General features: G+C 45.3%; 1 protein-coding gene across 1 annotated transcript in view; it reads left to right on the top strand.

Annotated features, from left to right (window-relative positions):
* Positions 1-2,407: 2,407 nt before the first annotated feature.
* T265_13992 (hypothetical protein) overlaps positions 2,408-22,869 on the top strand; it is a gene marked incomplete at both ends in the record, with an annotated part of 53,201 nt that continues 32,739 nt past the window's right edge. Inside the window, 6 exons of the mRNA XM_009171549.1 lie at positions 2,408-2,682; positions 3,823-3,996; positions 9,442-9,547; positions 16,209-16,341; positions 17,738-17,787; positions 22,312-22,467. Of these exons, the coding sequence (XP_009169813.1) occupies positions 2,408-2,682; positions 3,823-3,996; positions 9,442-9,547; positions 16,209-16,341; positions 17,738-17,787; positions 22,312-22,467 (894 nt within the window). The remainder of the gene's footprint in view (positions 2,683-3,822; positions 3,997-9,441; positions 9,548-16,208; positions 16,342-17,737; positions 17,788-22,311; positions 22,468-22,869) is intronic.

Raw genomic sequence — 22,869 nt, 5'->3', positions numbered from 1 at the left:
CGGGCACATGTCCCAGAGGCAGTGCACCCGAGTTACATTGATCCCGGATCTCAAACTCCGAATTTCGTAACAGAGAAAATGTGCAGCAAGATTCTTCTAATAATGTATCGCGAAGAAGCGGCACAGCTGTGTGATGTGTTTGAACAACGTCTGTTGCTTCAAGTTGATCCTGCGCGTTTGGAAGATTCCTTCATGAAGCATGAACTATTTCTCTGTGTTGAACTGTGGTTTGCCGAAGAATCAGTAAACGAGTACGTCCCTTTCCAAGGGAAGAGGCCACAATCTAAGTTCGTCAGTTTTGTCAGCCTTACCATCTATGCCAACCTCTTACGATGACTAAACTTAATAATAATAATAATAATAATAATAATAATAATAATAATAATAATAATAATCGTTCAGCTGTAGCGCCCTTTCGGTGCCTAGCTGCCATGCCATCCGAAGGAAGCACGAGAGCTGGTATACTGTCAGGTTGCCCAAGCCTAGACAGGGGAAGTCGAGTGGCGGAGGTCGGGTTCGAACCACGATGATATGCATAATTCAGCCTCACGATCAAGCATGCGTTTCACACCTGCAGTGTAAAGTGCTAATGGTGGAGTGGGCTCGAACCCTAACCTCATGCCTGCGGCTGAACAGGTTGAGGTAGTAGACAGATCTGTCTACCTGGGCAGCTGCTTCATTATCATCATCGACAACATGACATTCTTGTTCAACAGTGATTCTTCGCTGCCATGATTTATTTGAAAGCCTTATTGTGAAGAAAAGAATAAGGATGGACGGGAAAGAAACTTAGTTCCGGCTTACTGCAGTCGTTTCGAGGTACCCACATCTCCGGACACTCATTCAGGCAATCTGGATAAAAGCTGACAACAAGAACGCCACTAACATCGACTGGCAGCCATTGTAGGTAGTCTCTCCAACTAGGCGCGGTGGGGATCACGCGGCGTCCATCCTGGAAGGTAAATAGCACCGACAGCATTCAAGCATTAATCCTATTTGGATAAAAGCTGACAACAAGAACGCCACTAACATCGACTGGCAGCCATATCTTGTAGTCTCTCCAACTAGGCGCGGTGGGGATCACGCGGCGTCCATCCTGGAAGGTAAATAGCACCGACAGCATTCAAGCATTTCGTAATCCTATTCATGCTCCTTTGCCAGGTAAAGGGTTGGTCACCCCTCTGCTTCCGCTACTATGAATTAGGCACGGAAAACAGAACTCTTCGGCAAACGATAGTTCGGCGTGCGTAATACATGTTCTAACCAACGCAACTTCTGGTGCTTGACGGATTCTTCAACCGAACACTCGCTTTCTAATCCTATCGTTACGGATTCACCGACAACAATCCACATGAGCTAAGACAGTTATTGCCGAAGAATTGAAGATGTCTAAGTCCCACTGCTCCAACAGGCCAAGTTTCACAGGCATGCGACAAAACAGCCTGCACTGTAGCATGGTACACGTCCCTTGAGATTCAGGGATACACCACTCTAAAGTCATAGGTGTCCCAAATTAACAAACGCCACCTGGACCTGACCTTATCTTTCACACTACAATCAGAACCATACGTAAAACGCTCCACAACTTCCAGTACATCTCCCTAACTTGTAAGTGACGTGTTCGTATCAGTAAACAAGATAGCGGTCATGTAGTTTTCTAGCTAAACTGCATCGCCTAAGTTCGTTTATGTTTTTGCGGTGGACTTACATTGTTTAAGGTGCGCAAAGGATGCTAGGTCAATGATGCTTGCGGCGTCTTACTCGGACATAATGCTCAGATGTGTTCATGTCAGTGCTGTTGAAGAGTGTAAGGATCTTGTTCTCCATCATTTTGTCTAGAGTCATAGGGTTTTTTGTACAATGTTCTCCCTTTCTTCTTCCCACTTTTTACTATGGTTTTCTTTCCACATGGTTTTCGGCAGTTAAGCGCCGGTGTGTATTTGGGCCTACTAACTTTGATGGTTAAATCAGAAGTCAAAATCTATATATTCAAACCGGTTTTCTTTAACGCTAAATTGAGGAGAACCATAACCAACAGCCTCATTTTTTCTACTTGGTTTTGTAGTCTCTGTTTAATATACACGAGTTTCTGCTTCAATAATACCCATGGTCACTTGTATTCTTTGTTTTGAAAACGACTAGAAGTCGTTCCATGTTTGTTCGCTTTTCTGCCTTGCAGCTGGCCATGCCTGTCATCCAGGCCACCGTTTCGTTCGTTATAGAGATGCGGGAGTTTCACAACGTAGATCTTTACCACCGAGGGTAAGTATTTCCCTATTCCTGATATTGTTTTGTATGAATCTATCTTAGGTTCTACCAAGTGCGCGCCTATCTCCGATCCGGAAGCCAGGCTCTATCCACTCCAAACTCCGCTCAATCTAAGTCCATGAGTATGGCAGAAACTCCCTTGCGTTGGGATCGTTTGAGTTGTCGGGCACATGTCCCAGAGGCAGTGCACCCGAGTTACATTGATCCCGGATCTCAAACTCCGAATTTCGTAACAGAGAAAATGTGCAGCAAGATTCTTCTAATAATGTATCGCGAAGAAGCGGCACAGCTGTGTGATGTGTTTGAACAACGTCTGTTGCTTCAAGTTGATCCTGCGCGTTTGGAAGATTCCTTCATGAAGCATGAACTATTTCTCTGTGTTGAACTGTGGTTTGCCGAAGAATCAGTAAACGAGTACGTCCCTTTCCAAGGGAAGAGGCCACAATCTAAGTTCGTCAGTTTTGTCAGCCTTACCATCTATGCCAACCTCTTACGATGACTAAACTTATTTCCCCACACGATTTGGCATCCGTTTCACACTCGTGAAATATGCGGTGCTGCTTCTGGTGGACATCCGTTTAGTGAAATATCTCCTCCAGTTATTTAAGTTCGTGATCAGTGGCATTTTCCGTGAAAGCTATTGCTCCACCTTCTAACTAAACTCCTTTTGTAGCGCATCGGCAGAAAACTGGAGAGACAGAGGTACTGATAGATCCCACTGTGTTTTCTGTGGACGGACCCATGAGGTGTTCCATCATCCCATTCGGTCAGTTGTATATCGCAAAAGTTAATTTTGTCATTCACCTCGTGCTCAATTGCTAACTTGATATTCGAATGAATGGTGTTCACTGGCCGGAACATTATTTATTGAATCGATCCTGTCACCACGACTGTATCATCTACATACATTTTGGAGAACATCCCTCGTGCAACGAAATACACCTTGCAAATGAAGCAACAGCTCATCTCTCTGTGCCCTCTTCAAACCATCCTTCTCTCGAGAGGTTCGATGGTCGTGAGCTGCCGCAGATTCCTCTCTGGCCTTCAACAGTTCTTGGCTTTTCAGTGCACACTGGTTGCTTTTGCGGAACGGAATCTATCGTAATCGGTTATTGTTTATTAAACATCAGTCCATTCGGCGGTTGAACGGCACCAGTTGAGTCCGCCATTGACTTCCCCCGGGAAACCACATAGAGCTACTGTTCTTCGCAGAATAGGTTTCCCGGACTGAGGAACTGAAATCGGTATCTTGTGGGGTGTCGTTTCACTATCTTGAACAACTTTGTTGTTTCATTTGGTGTAGATAGCTGTCTGTTAGCAATCAACGAGCACAGGGAAAGTTACATCATGATTGTGGTCAACTTGGACAGTTGCACTTACAAATCAGTTAGTAGTAGCAGGGGATCAGTCTTGTTACATACCCAAGATTTCGTGTTGTTCTCGTGCTCTCATCTCAGCAGAATTTCACACTGGAAACGATATCGCAGTGTCACTTTCTCATCCAACTTTCTCTCTCAACAATTGGTTCCAAGTTTTTCCTCGTTCATTTGCCAGAGCGTTTGTGGTCCAAGCCATGGAGAAGCTGCATGAACGCGAACTACGGATTCATTTCACACCCACCCGAGGACTTCATCACCATTTCGATGTGTTTTTTGACTACTTTCATCTTTGTGCAGTCGAAATGGCCATTCACGGTGCTCTTACCAACATTTCGCCGAGTGTGATCAGGTGAGAATTATTATTACACTTTCCGGTTAGTTGATAACCTGCTTACAAAGGGTTGATCGAAGATGGTAAGCAACTGAACTCAGTCATATTAGTTCACTTTATCCAAGCAGCTGACGTCGACATTAGACGTGCCATTTTGGGTTGTGAATGCTAGGCTCTGTTCTCAGATAAAATAAAAAAGTGGTTCAGTTGTAGCCTTCTTCCGGTGTCTAGCTGCCATGCCACCAGAAGGAAGCACGAGGGCTGGGATACTACCAGGTTGCCCCAGCCTAAACAGGGGAAGTCGAGAGGCAGAGGTCGGGTTCGAACCGCGGACCTTCCTGTCAGTAAATTCGCGCTCTAACCACTTGGTCCATCTCGCCCCCTCAGATGAAATACATGTTGGAAGAAGTCTCAACGCCTACATCACACCAAATTTCAAGAAAATAATTGAGGCAGACCCAAGTACAAAATAAACGAATAGCTCAAATCAATACTTTTGTGCACGTATCACTTGTTCTTGTGCTGTGATTGAAGATGCTTTACAGGAATTTGACACTTTCAGGTTTTTTCCGCCAGACGCTATCCTAACGGTATGAGAAAATTTATCGATGTGAGCTGTTTCCGACCCGCTTGTAGACTTTATATAAAAATATCAGTCTGCTTGGCTGCCCCTAGTCACTGGAGCCAGAGAAGTTTTTCTTTAGACTTAGTCAAAAACCACTTCTTACCTTTCTACTTTCTGTCATCAGTCAGTTCTTTTGTGGTTGAATCGATGTTCTTTCTAGCAAATCTTGGAATGTTCAAACTTCTTCCACGAACAATACATCGGCCACAATACAGGTTAGTAGCAGTGACGGAAAGCAGTTGATTACTGTCTCTGAAGAAACTGACGTTATTTGACCTTGAGAATATGGCTTCTTAACTAGGAGCAGGAAGCCGGGCTTTCTCAAAGTGACTTTGATCATAGTACAGCGTTATTTCCTGGAATTGGGTCTACCCTATCTTCTTTCATTAGCCCTGATTTGACGTTCTATCATTAGCATTCTCTTACTATGTCTTTAGCCTATACATGTAGTACTCTGACTCACTTGTATCTTCGCTGTTTTGGTGAAACGGAACGAGACGTAACACGTGAATGGCATGTTTGTTTCGAATTTCAAATGGATTTGGAGAGCTCATGCTTGACAAGGTTTTATCTAGAGCACTCGAACGTATTTCGTACCCGTTTGGTGACTACTAGAGTGCTAATCTCCGGCGAAATGTTCTCTTATCCCAGCATCGCTCAGTCAGCGTTCAAACCCAGTCTTGATTCGGTTCAGATTTACTTCCACTTGCCATACCACTTGAAATGGTAGTGCATTTGCATTTCCCGCCAAAACACCGCTGCCTTGCGGTTAGGCTTTTGAGCCAAAGGCTTTGGCTGAGGACCCTAGTCGTCCTTCTGTTTAAGTGTGGGCGCCCCCACAGTATCTCAACCCACGTACAACCATCAACTGCACATATACCAATAAACTCATGCCACATCGGCCGTCACGTGGTGCCATCAACCGGGTCGCCTTACTTGCCGCATACAGCAGGGCGGGTAACTGAAAACAGGCTATTGCTGACGCCTCCTTTCTCCCTCTTTCACTTACTTTTTTCTACCCCTTTTCCCCACCCCATTAATAACTCTCTCTTGTAAGCTCAGCACTTAGGACTGATGACTCAGTTCATCATCGGTTTTTAGCGCAAAATGGCGTCACATGGCGCCAATATCCTCAGGTATCTCCAAGTCAATCTTCAAGCAGGGCTCATTTAGGGGATCGACATGAATTGGACTCGGCACGTACGGACAGTGGGGAACGATTGCTTTGTGTATTGATCACAGGCTCTTTTTATGCAGTACTAAGTTCTGAAATAGCCGAAGTCGTCTGGCCACATGGTGAACGTGCGGGCCTACTATGAAGTATGGTGGACACAGAAAGCCAGAGAAATGCAAAAGGCCCAGAAGGCCGGTGATGCCCGAAGATTATTTCAGTTGATCCGTTGCGACCGGTTCCCGGAAACCATCTGTAAGCGAAACCATCAAGGATCGGAATGGAGTGAACATTTCGAATAAAGAAGAACGCCTCGACCGCTGGGCCGAATACTTCGGACAACAACTGTCGTAGGCACCAGCTGGCACTCATCTAGAGCCCACAGGTGAAGTGCAACCCTGGACGGTGGACGTGGAACCAATTATGATCTCGGAGGTTTAAGACGGCATATGTTCCCTCAAGCGCCACCGATTTCCTGGCCCGGATGACTTCCCACATGTATTGTTCAAAGATGGGGGTGAGGTCCTCAGTCGGCGCTGGTTTGATCTGTTTGCTTGCATTTGGGAAAAAGAGTCTGTCCCAGACAACTGGGGAGAATCGGTGATAGTGCCCATTTTCAAAAAAGGGGCGCGTAGCGAGTGTGGTAACCACAGAGGGATCAGCTTGATCGAGGTTGTAACGAGACTGTTGGCGTCAATTGTGCTTCGTCGCCTTATGATGGCTCGTGAGCAGCTGACTCGAGAGCAGTAAGCGGCATTCCGGTCTGGTAGGTGTTGTGTTGACCAAATCTTCACACTTCGTCAGGTGCTAGAACAACCCCATACGTATAAGCGACTGAAAATTCTAGTGTTCCTGGATTTCCAGGGCGCGTTCGACTCAGTTGATCGGTCTGTTCTGCTTGACACGCTTGCCCATCAAGGAACGCCCCGGACGTTTGTGAACATAATACGTTTTTTGTATCCTGAGATTCCCAAACGTGTAAGTGTATACGGAGAGCTCTCCAAAGCTTCCAAAAACAAAGCGGTTTCCATCAGGGATGCCCACTCCTTCAATTCCTTTTTAACTTCTTGGTCGCTGAGATAATGAGACGAACGCTAGAGGGTCTCCAAAACCCTGGTGTTCGAATAGCCCGTGAGGAAAACCGTATCCTTCTGGAATATGAAGACGAAATCGTTCCGATGTTCGAAGAGGAGGAGAAGACGCAGGTGTTTTTGGATGAACTCACCAAAGTCATCCCGTCCTTTGGTGTGCACTTTGCACCCACAAATTGTGAGGTCATGCTCGTGGACGTGCAGTCACTGAACTCGCCGCTTTCAATCCAGGGAGAGGTACTGGAAGTTGTGGAGCGTTTTTCGTATCTCCGAAGTTGTATTAGTTCCGACTTTAGTGTGACAGACGAGTTCAATGCACGAATCGGCAAGGTTCGGACCGCGTTTGCTAAGTTGAGACACCTATGACTTTAAAGTGGTGTATCCCTGAATCTCAAGGGACGTGTGTATCAAGCTACAATGCGGGCTGTTTTGTTTGGCTGCGAGACTTGGCCTGTTCGGGTAGCGGAACTGAGACGTCTTCAGGTGCTCGATAATCGTTTTCTCAGAACCATAGCTCGTGTGGTTTCTTGTCGGCTTATCCGTAGCGAAACCATAAGAAAGCCAGTTTTCGGTTGTGCAACGGGTACTTCATTGAAGAATGTGTCCAGCACCAGAAGCTGCGATGGATTGGGCATGTGTTGCGTGTGCCTAGCCATCGATTGCCGAAGAGGTTGCAGTTTTCCACGCCCAATTCTGAGCGGCGAAAGCAGAGAGGTGGCTAACCCTTGATTTGGGAGACAGGTATGAAGGATATTACGAAACGCTTGGGTGCTTTCGGTGTTACTCGCTTTCCAGGATGGGGCGTGATCTCCACAGCGCCTAGTTGGAGATACCACAAGATATGGCTGCCAACCGATGTCAGCGACGTTCTTGTTATCAATTTGTATCCAGATTGCTTGAGTCTAGGGATGTAGGCACCTCGGAATGATTGTGGAAAGCTAGCACTAAGTCCCTTTCCCGTCCACTTTTATTCCTTGCTTTACTATAAGGCTGTGGCAGCTGACTCGAGAGCAGTAAGCGGCATTCCGGTCTGGTAGGTGTTGTGTTGACCAAATCTTCACACTTCGTCAGGTGCTAGAACAACCCCATACGTATAAGCGACTGAAAATTCTAGTGTTCCTGGATTTCCAGGGCGCGTTCGACTCAGTTGATCGGTCTGTTCTGCTTGACACGCTTGCCCATCAAGGAACGCCCCGGACGTTTGTGAACATAATACGTTTTTTGTATCCTGAGATTCCCAAACGTGTAAGTGTATACGGAGAGCTCTCCAAAGCTTCCAAAAACAAAGCGGTTTCCATCAGGGATGCCCACTCCTTCAATTCCTTTTTAACTTCTTGGTCGCTGAGATAATGAGACGAACGCTAGAGGGTCTCCAAAACCCTGGTGTTCGAATAGCCCGTGAGGAAAACCGTATCCTTCTGGAATATGAAGACGAAATCGTTCCGATGTTCGAAGAGGAGGAGAAGACGCAGGTGTTTTTGGATGAACTCACCAAAGTCATCCCGTCCTTTGGTGTGCACTTTGCACCCACAAATTGTGAGGTCATGCTCGTGGACGTGCAGTCACTGAACTCGCCGCTTTCAATCCAGGGAGAGGTACTGGAAGTTGTGGAGCGTTTTTCGTATCTCCGAAGTTGTATTAGTTCCGACTTTAGTGTGACAGACGAGTTCAATGCACGAATCGGCAAGGTTCGGACCGCGTTTGCTAAGTTGAGACACCTATGACTTTAAAGTGGTGTATCCCTGAATCTCAAGGGACGTGTGTATCAAGCTACAATGCGGGCTGTTTTGTTTGGCTGCGAGACTTGGCCTGTTCGGGTAGCGGAACTGAGACGTCTTCAGGTGCTCGATAATCGTTTTCTCAGAACCATAGCTCGTGTGGTTTCTTGTCGGCTTATCCGTAGCGAAACCATAAGAAAGCCAGTTTTCGGTTGTGCAACGGGTACTTCATTGAAGAATGTGTCCAGCACCAGAAGCTGCGATGGATTGGGCATGTGTTGCGTGTGCCTAGCCATCGATTGCCGAAGAGGTTGCAGTTTTCCACGCCCAATTCTGAGCGGCGAAAGCAGAGAGGTGGCTAACCCTTGATTTGGGAGACAGGTATGAAGGATATTACGAAACGCTTGGGTGCTTTCGGTGTTACTCGCTTTCCAGGATGGGGCGTGATCTCCACAGCGCCTAGTTGGAGATACCACAAGATATGGCTGCCAACCGATGTCAGCGACGTTCTTGTTATCAATTTGTATCCAGATTGCTTGAGTCTAGGGATGTAGGCACCTCGGAATGATTGTGGAAAGCTAGCACTAAGTCCCTTTCCCGTCCACTTTTATTCCTTGCTTTACTATAAGGCTGTGAAATAAATCATGGTTGTACGGAAGTGAAGCATCGGTGTTGACTACTGATGTCATGGTGTCGGTGATCTTGATGATCATGATGATGATCCACTCCTCTTCTTGCATCTTGCATCTGGAAACCGGTTGTATCGATATTCACGACGAGAACATCGCTTGTCTAATTTAAGTTGCTTTAACCTCATACATATAATTCACGCTCTCCTGTTGTTATTTGAATTCTCAGCCCACCGAAACCAACACAGCGCATGAGTTCGCTGCCACGGTCTGCCTCGTTGCAGAATTTGGCCCAACAATCCTGGCATAGAATATTGTTCAGCGTGCGTAGCCATGTAAGTCTTAGTTTTCCCCTCCATCTTTTCCTCTTCTTTTGGTACACACAGACGCCCTAAACAGCAGGCACACCATGTAGGACAGAACGTCGGTTTTAACGCATAATGAATATGACTGAACAAAATGTAGATGGTGTACAGACTATAGGCTTAGTTTTTTCAGTGACGACTCTCTCCTTCCCACACATTTTCTCTCACCAGTTAAAATATTTTAACTTTCTGACACAGCAAGTTAAGGTCCCTTATTGTTTCACACTGGTCAAGAGGCGAATGGATCAACTTCTTGCGTTGTTGTATGATCTTACTCGCGAAGCATTGTCTTTTCCTTCCCTGTATCAGCTGATGCTTATTAGGAGGCTCGCTGTTATTGCTCGTTTTGACAACAGCAACAACGGACTTGAAGAGATTTGTTGAAATCTAATAGATTTATGTGGCCACTTTACTGGGATACGTAAGCACTGCGGGCTCGCACTTTATTGGCCCAGAAACCTGGAATTCACCCTTCGCATATCCTGTTACGTAGCTCATCAGTCAAATGAAGTTTCGAAGTTTACATTGTTGCATCCACCATTTTCCTTTGTGGTAGAGATTTGAACATAGTTATACCTCGCCATGGCTGTGTATTGCGCACTTTATTTGCCCAGAGACACGTCACTTCCCAGCCTGAGGGAGACTTGTGCATGGTCGTCAATCCATGGCCATAGTTTGCCGTCCAAAAAAATAGCTACCGCTTTTTGGGTGACGCACACAGGTATTTTGCTGTGATCTTTCACGCAAAATGGAAAAATACTCCAGTAGCCCGGACCAGGGCTACAGGGTCCATCGTTCTTAAGCTAAAATGTACTGGCTACTTACTCTGTCAGTTCCATTCTTTAAGTTACGACTCGTGGATTTCTTATTTCAGCACCACAAATATCGGCACACAGGTCTAAATCCATGTATCGTACTTGGACCCACCTGCATCACTCTTAAAGGCTTTTTTGTGGTTCGTAAGATGCAGGTATAAGCAGCAAGAATCTCAGCAACACAGGAAACCTGAAGTGCAGCTTAACGTGAAGATAGATTTGGACCGAGAAAATTCGGAAGACTGGCTGAAACTGTTTATCTTCTCTATATTAGGATCTAGAATGCAAAGGGTATAGTTTAGGCGGAGCACGCTAAGATGAGCACGGGATATTTGATGGACAATGGATAGCATATGATGAACACGTGACAGCTCCTGCAAAATCACGTTGGAAAATGCTTGAATGTCAAACGGAATTAATGCACTTTATGTGATCACTCAGACTGCGAGGAATTGGCGTTCACCTTGATGGTTGTGAATAGGTTAGTGCCATTCATAGTTATTCTGATAGTTCTGCTTGCACTCTTTCACTAGCAATTCCATAAGCACTCGTGAGTGCACTATGCATTGTGTAACTGCGCTTGCCGCATGGTGGCTGGCCTGGTCAACCGCTTGCTCAACGCTGGTGATGTTGGTATGTGGTGATCCGTAGAACTCGAAAAAATATCGTTTAACTCTGTCAGTGGACAATAAATGAATGTGGACATCAGTATAATGATCGTAGCTTCTAAGACGCCCTCTGGTATTATCCTGCGCAGGTTAATCCATGGTCGAGAGAGTCAGATTGGCGAGCATCAAGCTTGGCTTCGCCCTGGTTTGGTTTGCGCCGATCGTATCTTCACCTTCCATCTAGTGCTGATGGTGCGCGACCAAGATCGGTCGGTTTTCTCGGTCTGTGAGCTGCTTTTGACGTGGTCGATCGCCAGAAACTGTGACAGTGTCTAAATCCTTATCTTTTATACAGGCTGTCTTCTGACTTCCCTATATCCACTGGTATCAGGCAATGGTGCACTGTACCATCCCTAATTCAACTTTGCAATCGAGTTGGAGCTTCAGTCTTATTTACCTGCTTCCAGCACCTTCGCTCACAGACATTGAGTACACTGATGGTGGTGTTCGCATTGGATCAAGCACTTCATGAATGCAAACTATTCTAAATAACCTAAATATCTATGCTGTATGGTTTGGCATACCTCGTAAGGTCTTTCTTGCTCAGTCATGTATCAGAGGCATGAAAGCCCATATCAGTCATTTGTCTTCTGGATATCCTCGCACCGTGGCGAAAAAAAATCTCGCATGCTCATAGAATAACAACAGCCCGATGTGCCCGGGGTTCGCTTCTCCGTTTAATTCCACTTGTACACCACAGAGTGTTCGTCACTTGGAGGAATGTTATTCTCGCTCTGTCGATACGGTTTGACCATCGAGAAGAAGTATCAGCAGGAGTATTTGTATGTGAGACTTTCCATAGGTGTGCCTAACGTTGTAACTGACGGAGAACGTCATCGTCTTTGTGACGAATGCCTTTTCGGTGATCGGCGCGCAGTCGTAAGACTTCGCCATACATCTGAACTCGGGTTCTGAATATTGATAGGATTGATGGGCTTGGGCGGGGCTCTATATGATGTTTTGTAACGAGGCACAGACAATCGTTGAGGCACGTGGTGGCAAGCTTACGGAATCTAAACCGAATTCCCTCTATACGGGAGAGACCTGGTGTGCAAGTCCTCAATGAAGTCTTGAACACTTGTTTGAGCCACATATGTGTAATGTTGCCGCTAAGTGGTGTTGTTGAGGCGTCATGGCTATCTTTGCTGACCATTTTGAGGAAGATGATGCTCCATATCCGTTATGCGCTTTTTCGGCGAAATGCAGTTCCATATGGGTAGTAATGTTCGCCTGGAGATCTGGCCACGAAGATGTGGAATGCTGTGTTCTACCTTATTGTTCAGAACAAATACAGAATGGAGTGTTTACCCGAGGTATGGCAAATGCAACGGATGAACATCATAAAATCAGCCACCCACAGCTGTTCCCATGTTATCATCTACTTTGGTACGGTAGCGCTTTTATCGCTTCAAGTGGGGCAGTTAATTTTCGTCTTGGCCAGCAGCATTCGGGTGACCTGGGTGGCTGTGGTGCGTTGTGATTTCTTGATGACGTGAAACGGCACCAAGCTGTGCTCAGATCTTTTGTTGAACGGCGAATAATCGGTCTGGGAACCAGCTAAATTGGTTCCATCGAGACCAGAGCCTTTACGACTCTGGCGGATTAGTCAGTCGGACGAACCTATGTGAGACTTCCAATCTTCTACTATGACTTCCGGATATTTGATTTGTCACAGCTGATAGACGCTCGTAAAATTCTTCTGGATGTACATCCAGACTCACCCTCCGGACCACTACGGCAAAACTAATGCTAGTAGTTGATGGGTGATACGAATCCATAGTCGAAATCTTGAACGATAGGCTATATCTACCTGGTGACTGTACAGTGCCTACATAGTGACAGATCGGCTTCCAACGCCCACAGATATTTGAACATTCAGCAAAGCATAGTGTTGTATTGTATACGGGCGAATTTCATGCTTCTGGTATTGTAGCCACTGAATTATCCGAAGGTGCGTCGTCTGCCGTAGTATGGGAAACTTGTAATTGCACGCGGATGACACGAGTTTCTTAGGGGTCTACGTCGAACCTCTACACGATCTTCGGATACTTGCGTAACGGAGGGATTTACTGTGAATGGTCGAACAGCGCGACCATCATTTCCCTTGGATTAGCGAAGTGATTTCACTTCCTGTTCTTATATCGCCGGTTTTTTGGGATCAGTTCAAATGCCCCAGACAAATTTGCCACTTGACTTGTGTAAGAACGTATTCGGATACGCCACGAAAAGACAGTGATTAACTGACGTCACTTGAAAGCAAGTCTTTTAAAGGGGTTTCATCGAGTGCAAAACCGACTTTGTTACCGAGGACATCCAAATCCTACCACGATGATATGTTTTCGAGGCATGCGTTCGATGAACGCAACACTCGAGCTAATCAACAAACCTTTGCATTTCTGATTCTCGTATATTCGTCCTCTACTAAGCGCACAACTCCTCCCGCAACTTGTTTTGTGTTTCTTGGTCAGCTGTTCGATCCAAGATTTTTTAGCTGTCTTGGTTCTCACCTGGGATAACATTACTCTGACTTTCCCCCTTTGAGCACTTGCACTGTCTGCCACATCCTTTCCGATTCATGTGCGGTTCACATTTGGTCCCCCTTTCAAGCAGCTGTGTTTGCATTTTGTGTGCAACCATCTGTGCGTTTATTAGCGTGATCAATAACCCAGAAGACCTTAATTCTTGTGACCCTAACCAACGTGGTCTTGTCCACAGGTGTCAGCTGCCTCTGAGCACGAAATGTCTAACTATTACATAGTGCCTTAACAGGCAGTGTCGTCCAGTTGGTGTGGGTTTCCAGTAACGAATTTTGTACTGATCTATATTTTCCCAGCCCTGATTTCCTCTATTTTTCTACTGTATGCCTGTATCAGGTAGGCATTCTTCAGGCCGGTTGACTAGGTGACCTATGTTGTTTGAGCTTACCTGGGTCGTTCATAATTCGTCTGGTTGATATTTTCCGTTTGGTTTGCGTCTGGCTCGAAACTTTATTTAGTTTGGTTGTATCATGATTTACTGTGCCTTCAGTAGGGATTTGCATGTTTTTGTTAGAAATAGCCTGTAAAGTAGTCCAACAGTACTGGAAATGAAATTAACATAGTTTGGTCCGATAGGTTGAGTGTTACTCTCGGCACCACGCTACTCTTTAGCTGGATACGCACCACTGTGCACGCTAAAATGAATCTAACGTCCGTCTGATACACTAGAATAGGTGTACTAGTACAAAAACTGCCGCGAATCTTTTCCTGAGGTCATCAGCCCTGACGGCATGTTCCTAACATTCATCCGAGATCAATTTGCTGCATTCCTTGTCTATGGCCTTTTGCTTGTTCTAGTTTGTTCCCTGCTCCCGATTGCCATCAACAGTTTAGCATTAGAAAACAACGCCAGACCAATTGTCCCGTGATTCCACTTGTGACAGATGACTGAATTTGCCAAGGGTTTTCGAGAAACAAGTGACTTGCATAAGTTCTCTTCAATGTCACATTACAATCCATGTGTCTGACTTACGGTTCCCATGGTCAGGTGGTATAGCCCGCCAAAAATCCACGGCTCGCTTGGCGTTTGGATCGCTGGATAGGATTGATGTCTGAACAGAATATTCTCAGTGACTTTTGCCATAGTCGAAGTTTGTTGGAGATATGGCTGCTCATGGATGCTCAGAACTGTTCTTAGCATTCCACCGTCTTTAAGAAGAATTCGGTTGTTACCAAGCCTCGGTTGTCTATCTAACTAACGAGTAATACACAGGAAACTGCTAGCAAACATTAAAAAAACCTGGGAAGATATCGTTTCGTCGTTGTTTTTTCAACTGTATCCTAATGGTGGATCGAGAATTAAGTCTCTGGGGAAAACATGTTTATCAGATGTCTCACCGTTGTAAACATATTGAATTAAGGTAAATAATAGTTCATGTATCTAACGGGTTTTGGATGGTTCGCCTGAGTCCAACAACCGTACTCCAAGATCTTACTGCTCGTTAGGACGGACACAGTTCAGTCCTGCCGTTTGCACTTGATACCGTTTGGTCGCTTTTTGGTGGCATGGCGTGGTTCAAAATTCACCATCACAGCGCCACTTCCTGGATTCTCTCACTTTTGGGGACCCGTTTTCGGTACTTAAGGAGCAGCAAGCTTAACACTTCTGTCCTCTATTTATCTAGAATTATCTGCTACCCAGTTTGCTGATCACCAAGTTAGTTCTTTGTCCCTGTACGCACTCTGTAACGGTTGTTTGCCTGACTTAGGGTTTCTTTTTTCTCCTAATTTTTAATTGGACCTACCATCCTTTCGTCATAATCCTAGTTGTCAATTTGCGCATGCAATCCAGTGATGAGCGTAAGGTTTTGTTCTTGTTCCTTTTCACGTTACTGTTTCTATGTGCCCATCAGTTTTTCGTTCAAAACACTAAACGATGCAAGTTCCTCGCTGTTTCTAATCTGAATTCTAGCTGCCCAAAAAATCCACAGCTATTACAGTCCCTATCTAATCGATCTCGGTCTAACACTTTGAACCGATACAGTTTCTGTAAATGAAACTTTTGGTCCACTGGAAAATTTTATGCTGATACTTGAGTTTTTTTGATGTCTACACTCTCTAGAGACTTATCTCCATTGATAAAAACCGAACGATGGATAACCCTCAGCATAACTCACCAGCGAATATCCAGTGGTTTTTACTATATCAGGTGATGGAGGAAACCTTTAAAATTGATGCCTTCCGTTAGAGCACAACTTACAGATATTCAGGCGAAATAGAGCTACCAACTTTTCATAGACTGGGACACGCAAGCACTAATGCATCCATTTGCCGCTTGGGATTTCCCCTAGATCCACGCGAAATAAGTTTATTGCATTTCCTGTTGAAGACGTATTTTACACTGAAGCTGAAGATGGCCACTGAATTATGAGTACCTTGAGTAGAAGACCAGGACTTCGTCGGAACCCGGAGGTTTCTAGGGAGATATATGCACTAGTTCCTCTTTCCTACTCAGCTGGAATAGCTGATGGACCAACATACCAGCCTCCGTGCGTAACTGATTGCTCTGAGGCTTTCGTTCATATTAGTTTGTTTCTACCGTTGTTTTGTTATTGCCATTGCTCTATCTCCTCACGCTCATATTAATACTGTTTCCTTCCTCCGACCACAGGCAACCCGTAAACAACTCGCACTCGCCATACACCGACACCTATGTCATGCTCTGCTCGCAGCTCGTGAATCGATGCTGCTGTTCTGGCGCGAAATTCTCCCATATTTACCTATTCATTCCAAACCACGTGATGGTATGTTTACCGTGCGCGATTGTTATGTTACATGCGAACTGACGTTCTCACCACCAAACCTTTAATGTGTGTCCCATTCAAATGCTTATTTATGCTTGTTGTTTGTTGGAGAATTTCACCATGGTCTATTCTAACCACCAAGCGGTTGCGCATGTCGAGGCACCTATTTAATTCAAGTCCTTTCTTTTGTAATATTCTTTTTTTAACTTATGATTTAACTGGTTAACTGCGACTTCGCCTGCAAAATCCGAGAACCATAGGTTTATCACATCAGAACTTTCAATGTCCATACTTTTTGTCAAACGGGACAACTGTCTGTGCTTCCGTTCCTCGTTGGTATACGAATGATGCTGTCTTATTGTTAGTGTCCTTGGATGGGGTGGCTAAAGTTATGCTCTGTTTTCGCGAGATGTGGGTTAGGTGTGTTGTCTCCCTTATCCTTTAGTCTAATGACCGGCTCTTGTGCTGCCTGTAAGAAGCTTAATGTAAATGGTATTGCTGAACTACGCACTATTATCATCAGTGGCTGGCTCATAAGCACTCTCAGAAAAATACTCTACATCGTGTTGTTGAAGCATTTAGCTTCGATATAGACGAAACTCTTGTGACCTATCGAACCAAAGACTAAATGGGATGACCATCTGTGTGGCCGTGTGTTGTCCGTTCTCCCATTCATCTATTTCCGTCTGTGATTTGTATGTTCTCGTTCAGTGACCACTTGTTGATGAGCTTCCCCTTGCTTTATGATGTGCTGCATCAATGCGATCAGCGATCAAACTTCCTTCTTGTATTGCAGGTCCAAGTTGCTTGAGCGCACTTTCGTACCTTTGCATTCGTCAACTTTCGGTAGTATATCTTGGATAGATGCCTTTCTCGGGCTCATCGCATGATCAACAGTTAGGTGCTAAGTGTTTCTTCTAAAACAAGACTGGTTTCACTTGATGGGATGCATATTTTGATGTAGATGGGATATCAGTACTCAGGGTTCAACGACTGGTGGTTGCACAACTGTTAGTGAAACCATTGAATTTGCGCTCACATTACATTGCAGAGAGGTTGATTCCATTAGGTGTATCCTGTAAAACCTGGGATCGAAACTGTATATTGAAACCGACCACTAAGTTTGGCCGCCTCACACGTGAGACCGTATTGGAGCATATGTGAGATTTGGGCATCTGTTGCAGACCCTTTTGGGGCTGTTACAACTACCATCTACCCCTCATGACTTCCTGTTCTATAAAACTGACCTATCAAAGACGTACCATTCTGGAGCAAGCGCCTTCTACAAGCGGAAAGTCACTCTAGTCACTCTGTGTGAAATGTTATGTTATTTTCAAATTAAGACGTGATACAGTTTTTCCTTTTTGCTCACAATGATCTTCATTCATTTTTTTAGATTCGCTGGATTTTTCACACAAGTTAGAGCAGCTGGTAGAAACCATGATGGTATGTTATTCTTTCCTTCGGACCAGCAATTTAGTGTAGGTTTCTGCACTTTGTATGCCACCTCTTCCCAAAAGATCGCTCGCACCTATACAGTTCATAAAATTGCTTCAGCTTGACCAGTAATTTACGCTGGCCGTCTTCCTGACTCCACCAGTCGCGCGACACCAGTCTAATGACGAAGTTTATCCCATGGCTGTACATTGCTAGACATATTAGTCTGTGCAACAACAAAAATCCTTTATGTGTTTCTTACACGATGCTTCCCAAATCCTCACGACACTGCTACTTCTACCAACTAGGACGACGCGTGACAGGTTTGTTCAACAGGGCTGAGGGACAAAACACCTCTGTACGTTCTTTGTTTATTTGAGTAGATAACCACCACAGCCGGAAGACCGGTTACTCCGAAACATTATCATGAGCTGGAGGCACCACTGTATAAGCGATATTGATGTATTTCAGACATTTCTCCGGAGCAAATTTCCATTTACAATAAATTGGCCTGTTACACCCCATGGTTGGTGATGATAAAGCCATTTACTTATTCCGATATGATACGTCCCTTCTTACTCCCAATGAACGCCCTTATGATTTACTTTCTTGAGGGTCCTTGACGGCCAAGTGTAAGCCAACCATTTCCCAAGCTGCAGTAAATCCGCTGTATCCCTCCCACTCCACTGGTTGCTTCTACGAAATTCGATGTCTACAAAGATTGTATAGCCCAAGGTCCACCCGCACTGGTGTAGTGCAATACGAGAACTGGTGTTTCAAACGACTCGGGCTGACAAATCTTGGAGAGGTTGTGACCAGGAAGAAGTAAAAAGCTTGTCCAACTAATTAATTTTGCTGGTCTCAATCGATTTCTTTTTGGTACCCGATGGGAAATCTGGTTATTTGAAATCTGAGTGATAATCACAATGTTCCTGAAATCAACTGTCCCAGCTGTAGTTCAGTGGGTATCCCTCAATGATGGGTACAGGTCCTGTCGTAGAGCACAAACAGAAGAAAGTGCGATTCATGTAATTCTGGGTCTTTTTGGTTGGTGATCAGGATCGAGGACTGGCAGCACGTTCATTTCTGCACTTTGTGTTTTGCCTCATCGGGACACTAAGACGTGGAGCTATTTTTGAACAAACCGAACCAGAGTCCGCGCATGTAGTCCTGTGAGAGCAACAATTTCTCCCGCTACTGCGGCACGTAGGACTAGTGGCGATGTTGATTTATCTTCACGGTGGTGCTTCGTTAGAAGGACGAACATTTTGTTGGGCGGTGGCCCTTGTCGAAAATTTGAGTTTACGAGAACAGTCTGATTGTCTGAATACGAACTCAAGATATTCTGCTGCACGAGAAGTTCATAAGGGCCTGCTGAATTTCATCAGGGCCTACTACTAGAACACTAAACCCACGTCCGATTCTTTAGGGGGAAGAATTTTATTCCTAATGTGGGTGTTAAAAGACACTCTCCGTCTTTTCCGCACCACCTTCGACGGGTAAATCACGAATGAAGCACTTTGTTTAAGTTGATGCTATTGTAATGCATTGTAGTGTCTGTCCTTGTCTTTATCGACCGCCATCCACCGCAGGTTGACCTGAAAATAAATGTCAAATGATCAGGCTATGAGTTGCAAACATGAACGTTTGAACCAGTTGGCTGGTTTTTGTCGACCATCAGGTGTTGTCGACAGGCCACACAGGAACTAAAGTGAGACCGACACTGTCCACGTCAGTGATTCTATCGACCAATAGTGATGTGTATGTGAGAAACCGTCCTCCAGCAGATTGACCGATCTTTTTACTGAGGGCGAACTTGAATTCGGACTATACAATTATCAACGCTCTGTTTCAGTCAATACTGGAAGCAGTGATTGACCAACCCCAAATGTCGCCAGGCCAATCAGATAGTGAATGTATGAGGAGCGGACATATCCAAAAATCAATGAAGTGTTCAAAGAGCTACCCACAATGCTGTTTGTGATCTAATAAAAACCTGTTTTTGAACTTAAAAACTGAGATTTCTATGGAGTGAGACGAGTCCCTTGTGATTGATTTCCGGGAACTCAACATTTACACTCCATCCACTCGAACGGCTGAGTCTTCGGATTGATAACGTATGGGAAGCCTTCGTGCGTGTATCTGCTAACATGCCCACGAATCAGTCTTCTAATGGTACCCCACTTGACAGCCCACTGACAGTGCTGGATTTATGCATCAATTTGTCAGCTCCCGCCTGCAATGCGCAGCTACCTCCCCCTCCCCCCAAATCACCTTGAACGAAACTACGGCAGCCACAACCACTGTACGACGAGTACGCGGTTATTACATCTGACAATGATGATGATGATGATGATGATGACTCCGATTACAATGCGATCGTCTGATCCGTAGTAACCGGTCTGCTTTACGTGGACTTTTCAGGCTGACGGTCGTCTCAGACTCGTTATAAGTGATTCTTGGTGCCTTATGGTGAACACTGAAAGCACGTTGGAGTGACAGACTGTCGGATGATGGCATGATAAAACCTCCTTACTGTGTTTCGCATTTTCCCAGCGTGATCCAGTGACAATAACGTTACTGGTTTGCATATGACATCGAAGAATCACTTGCCAGATTGTCCAAACTGTCACTTGCTGCCACTGCTGGGTTCTGAATGGTACTATCTCTTCTGAAAACAGCTAAGATCATCATCATTATCCACAACAACAGTGTTCAGCGCTAATGTCTCGCTACTGTACACCCGTAACTCAAGTGGAATCCTTAGTGTGCAGGAGAAAATACGGATAAATGGCTCTGGCCTGCTACAGTCATTTCTGGGTGCACCCTCAAAAACTCATTCGGACAATCTGAATAGGAACTGACGACGTATGCTCCACTGACTGCGATTAGCAGCCATATCTTGCAGCGTTTCCATCTGTGCGCAGGAGAGATCACTCGGAGATCCTAGAGGGTATAGTCGTTCAGCTGTAGCACCCTTTCGGTGTCTAACTGCCATGCCACCCAAAGGTTGCACGAGGGCTGGCAAGCCTAGACAGGGGAAGTCGAGTGGCAGAGGTCGGGTTCGAACCACGGACCTTCCGGTCAGTAAATTCGCGCTCTAACCACTTGGGCCATCTCGCCCCCCGAGGGTATAGTCGCTTTTATACTACTCTGTCTGCACCCTATGATTGAACTTCTGGGTCTCCATGTTGTCCACAAGGTTGAGGAAGGGAACCAAAGCAGCATAAGGCCTTGCTCGAATTTTGCTCCTGACCCTTATTCATGGATAATGGTGACTCGAATTATTCTTGCTGCCTATTCATTCTTCCTTAGGACTAATCTACAATGAATTGGCACCGAGGCAAGCAACACCAAGTATGAGTGCTGTCGGTCGACCGTACATTGGTTGCATGGTAGCTAGTACTTCCAATGGTTAGCCGTTCCAATCCTTGTCATGAAACGTGATGAGCTCGTTTAGCCTCATCAAAGCATATCTCAACGAATACGTTATGATACACAGCCGAAATTGGTCGTATTTGTGAATGTCATAACAGTCACGGGGAACATCACGCCCTCAACATGTGATCACGGCATTGCTGTCAGCAAGTTGTCTGGACGGGGTCCATGCTCCCTTTCTGTAGTCTGGGGTGAGATGGCCCAAGTGGTTAGAGCGCGAATTTACTGACCGGAAGGTCCGTGGTTCGAACCCGACCTCTGCCACTCGACTTCCCCTGTCTAGGCTTGGGCAACCTGGCAGTATCCCAGCCCTCGTGCTTCCTTCGGATGGCATGGCAGCTAGGCACCGGAAGGATGTTACAGCTGAACGCTTCTTCTTCTTCTCCGTAGTCCCACTGTGGAGGTGTCCATGCAGTTATTTTGCCGCATAGGTCATACAGGGTTTTTCTGACAACTGACTCGAGCTTGTATACCGTTAGTGAGTCTTTCCAGCAATCATTTGGGCTACATTCAGTCACGCGCAAAACCCCAATAGTCAAATAGTTCAAATGGAGGTTTACCAACAAATGCATGTGCTATGAATACAATAATAAAATAGTAAAGTTGTACAAACCTCCAATCGTGGGACTACTCCGGCTTTTATGCACCGGTTTAGGAACTGCTAATTTCACACGGGATCCTCAAGTTCACACTGACTGGAGGCAAGATGGCCACAAGGTAGCGAAACCCACGTTTTGGTTTAAACAAGACGTAAGATGTCAAGATCAAAGAGCATTTTACGTTTAGGTCAAAAACAATAGAGGTGGTATAGGTGCAAAACCAAAACAACAGAAAGGGGGAACCGCGTTGTGTACAATCAGATTAGAAGAAAGGTATCAACAACTGTTGGGATAGGATAGACTGGTTGTTTCTTTCACCAGGAGACATTAGCTGTATGTTTACTTGTCTTCGTTGTTGGCCTTTTGGACAGTCCTCTTCCTTTGTTATAACTACTTCAGATTTTTTTCCGGGCTCTTTTCTCAGGCGCGTTTCCTTTTTCGTTAACCGATCACGAAACCTGTTCCATATTCTGTCCTCTTTTTCTGTCCTCTTCAGGCACAAACCACAGATGAAGATATGGCCAATCAGATTTCACTGGACGTTTCAAGATTGTCTTCACAAAACACGGTGCTTATTAAAAAGTTGTGCAAATCGTGCGCACTCCAGCCTAAAGTTGCAACCTACCTCAGGCGTAAAACCCATCAAATTCGTGTACGTTTCAATCGGTTCTCATCACTTTCCTCGCCCGACAGTGGTAGTTCAGTTCATGCATGCAGCTCAGTTTATCAGTACTGTCTCCTGGCGTTGTCAGTACTTGGAACCCTTATTACATCGAGGGGATGTTAGGCAAATGTAGCTGGTGGAGAGGGCAGTGATACAATGGATAAAGCAGCAGAGCAAAGGGATTGGCAGGGCGAATGTCAAACTTCCTTGAATGTGTTCCACTAATCTACTCTGCAAATCAGCTGATGCAAACCGCGATTAGTGAAGTGGATACACTTTTATCATTTATTTTTGAAGAGCATGGTCACAAACATAAAAAGTGAGTGCAAGCGATGAATGCGAAAGAGTAACAGGAGAATATGGGAGAAAAGAGAGAAACGTCTCATTCGA

Source organism: Opisthorchis viverrini (genome assembly GCF_000715545.1).
Source record: "Opisthorchis viverrini unplaced genomic scaffold opera_v5_127, whole genome shotgun sequence".
In the NCBI taxonomy this organism is placed as follows: Eukaryota; Metazoa; Platyhelminthes; class Trematoda; order Opisthorchiida; family Opisthorchiidae; genus Opisthorchis; species Opisthorchis viverrini.
This window is presented reverse-complemented; position numbering and strand designations above follow the sequence as displayed.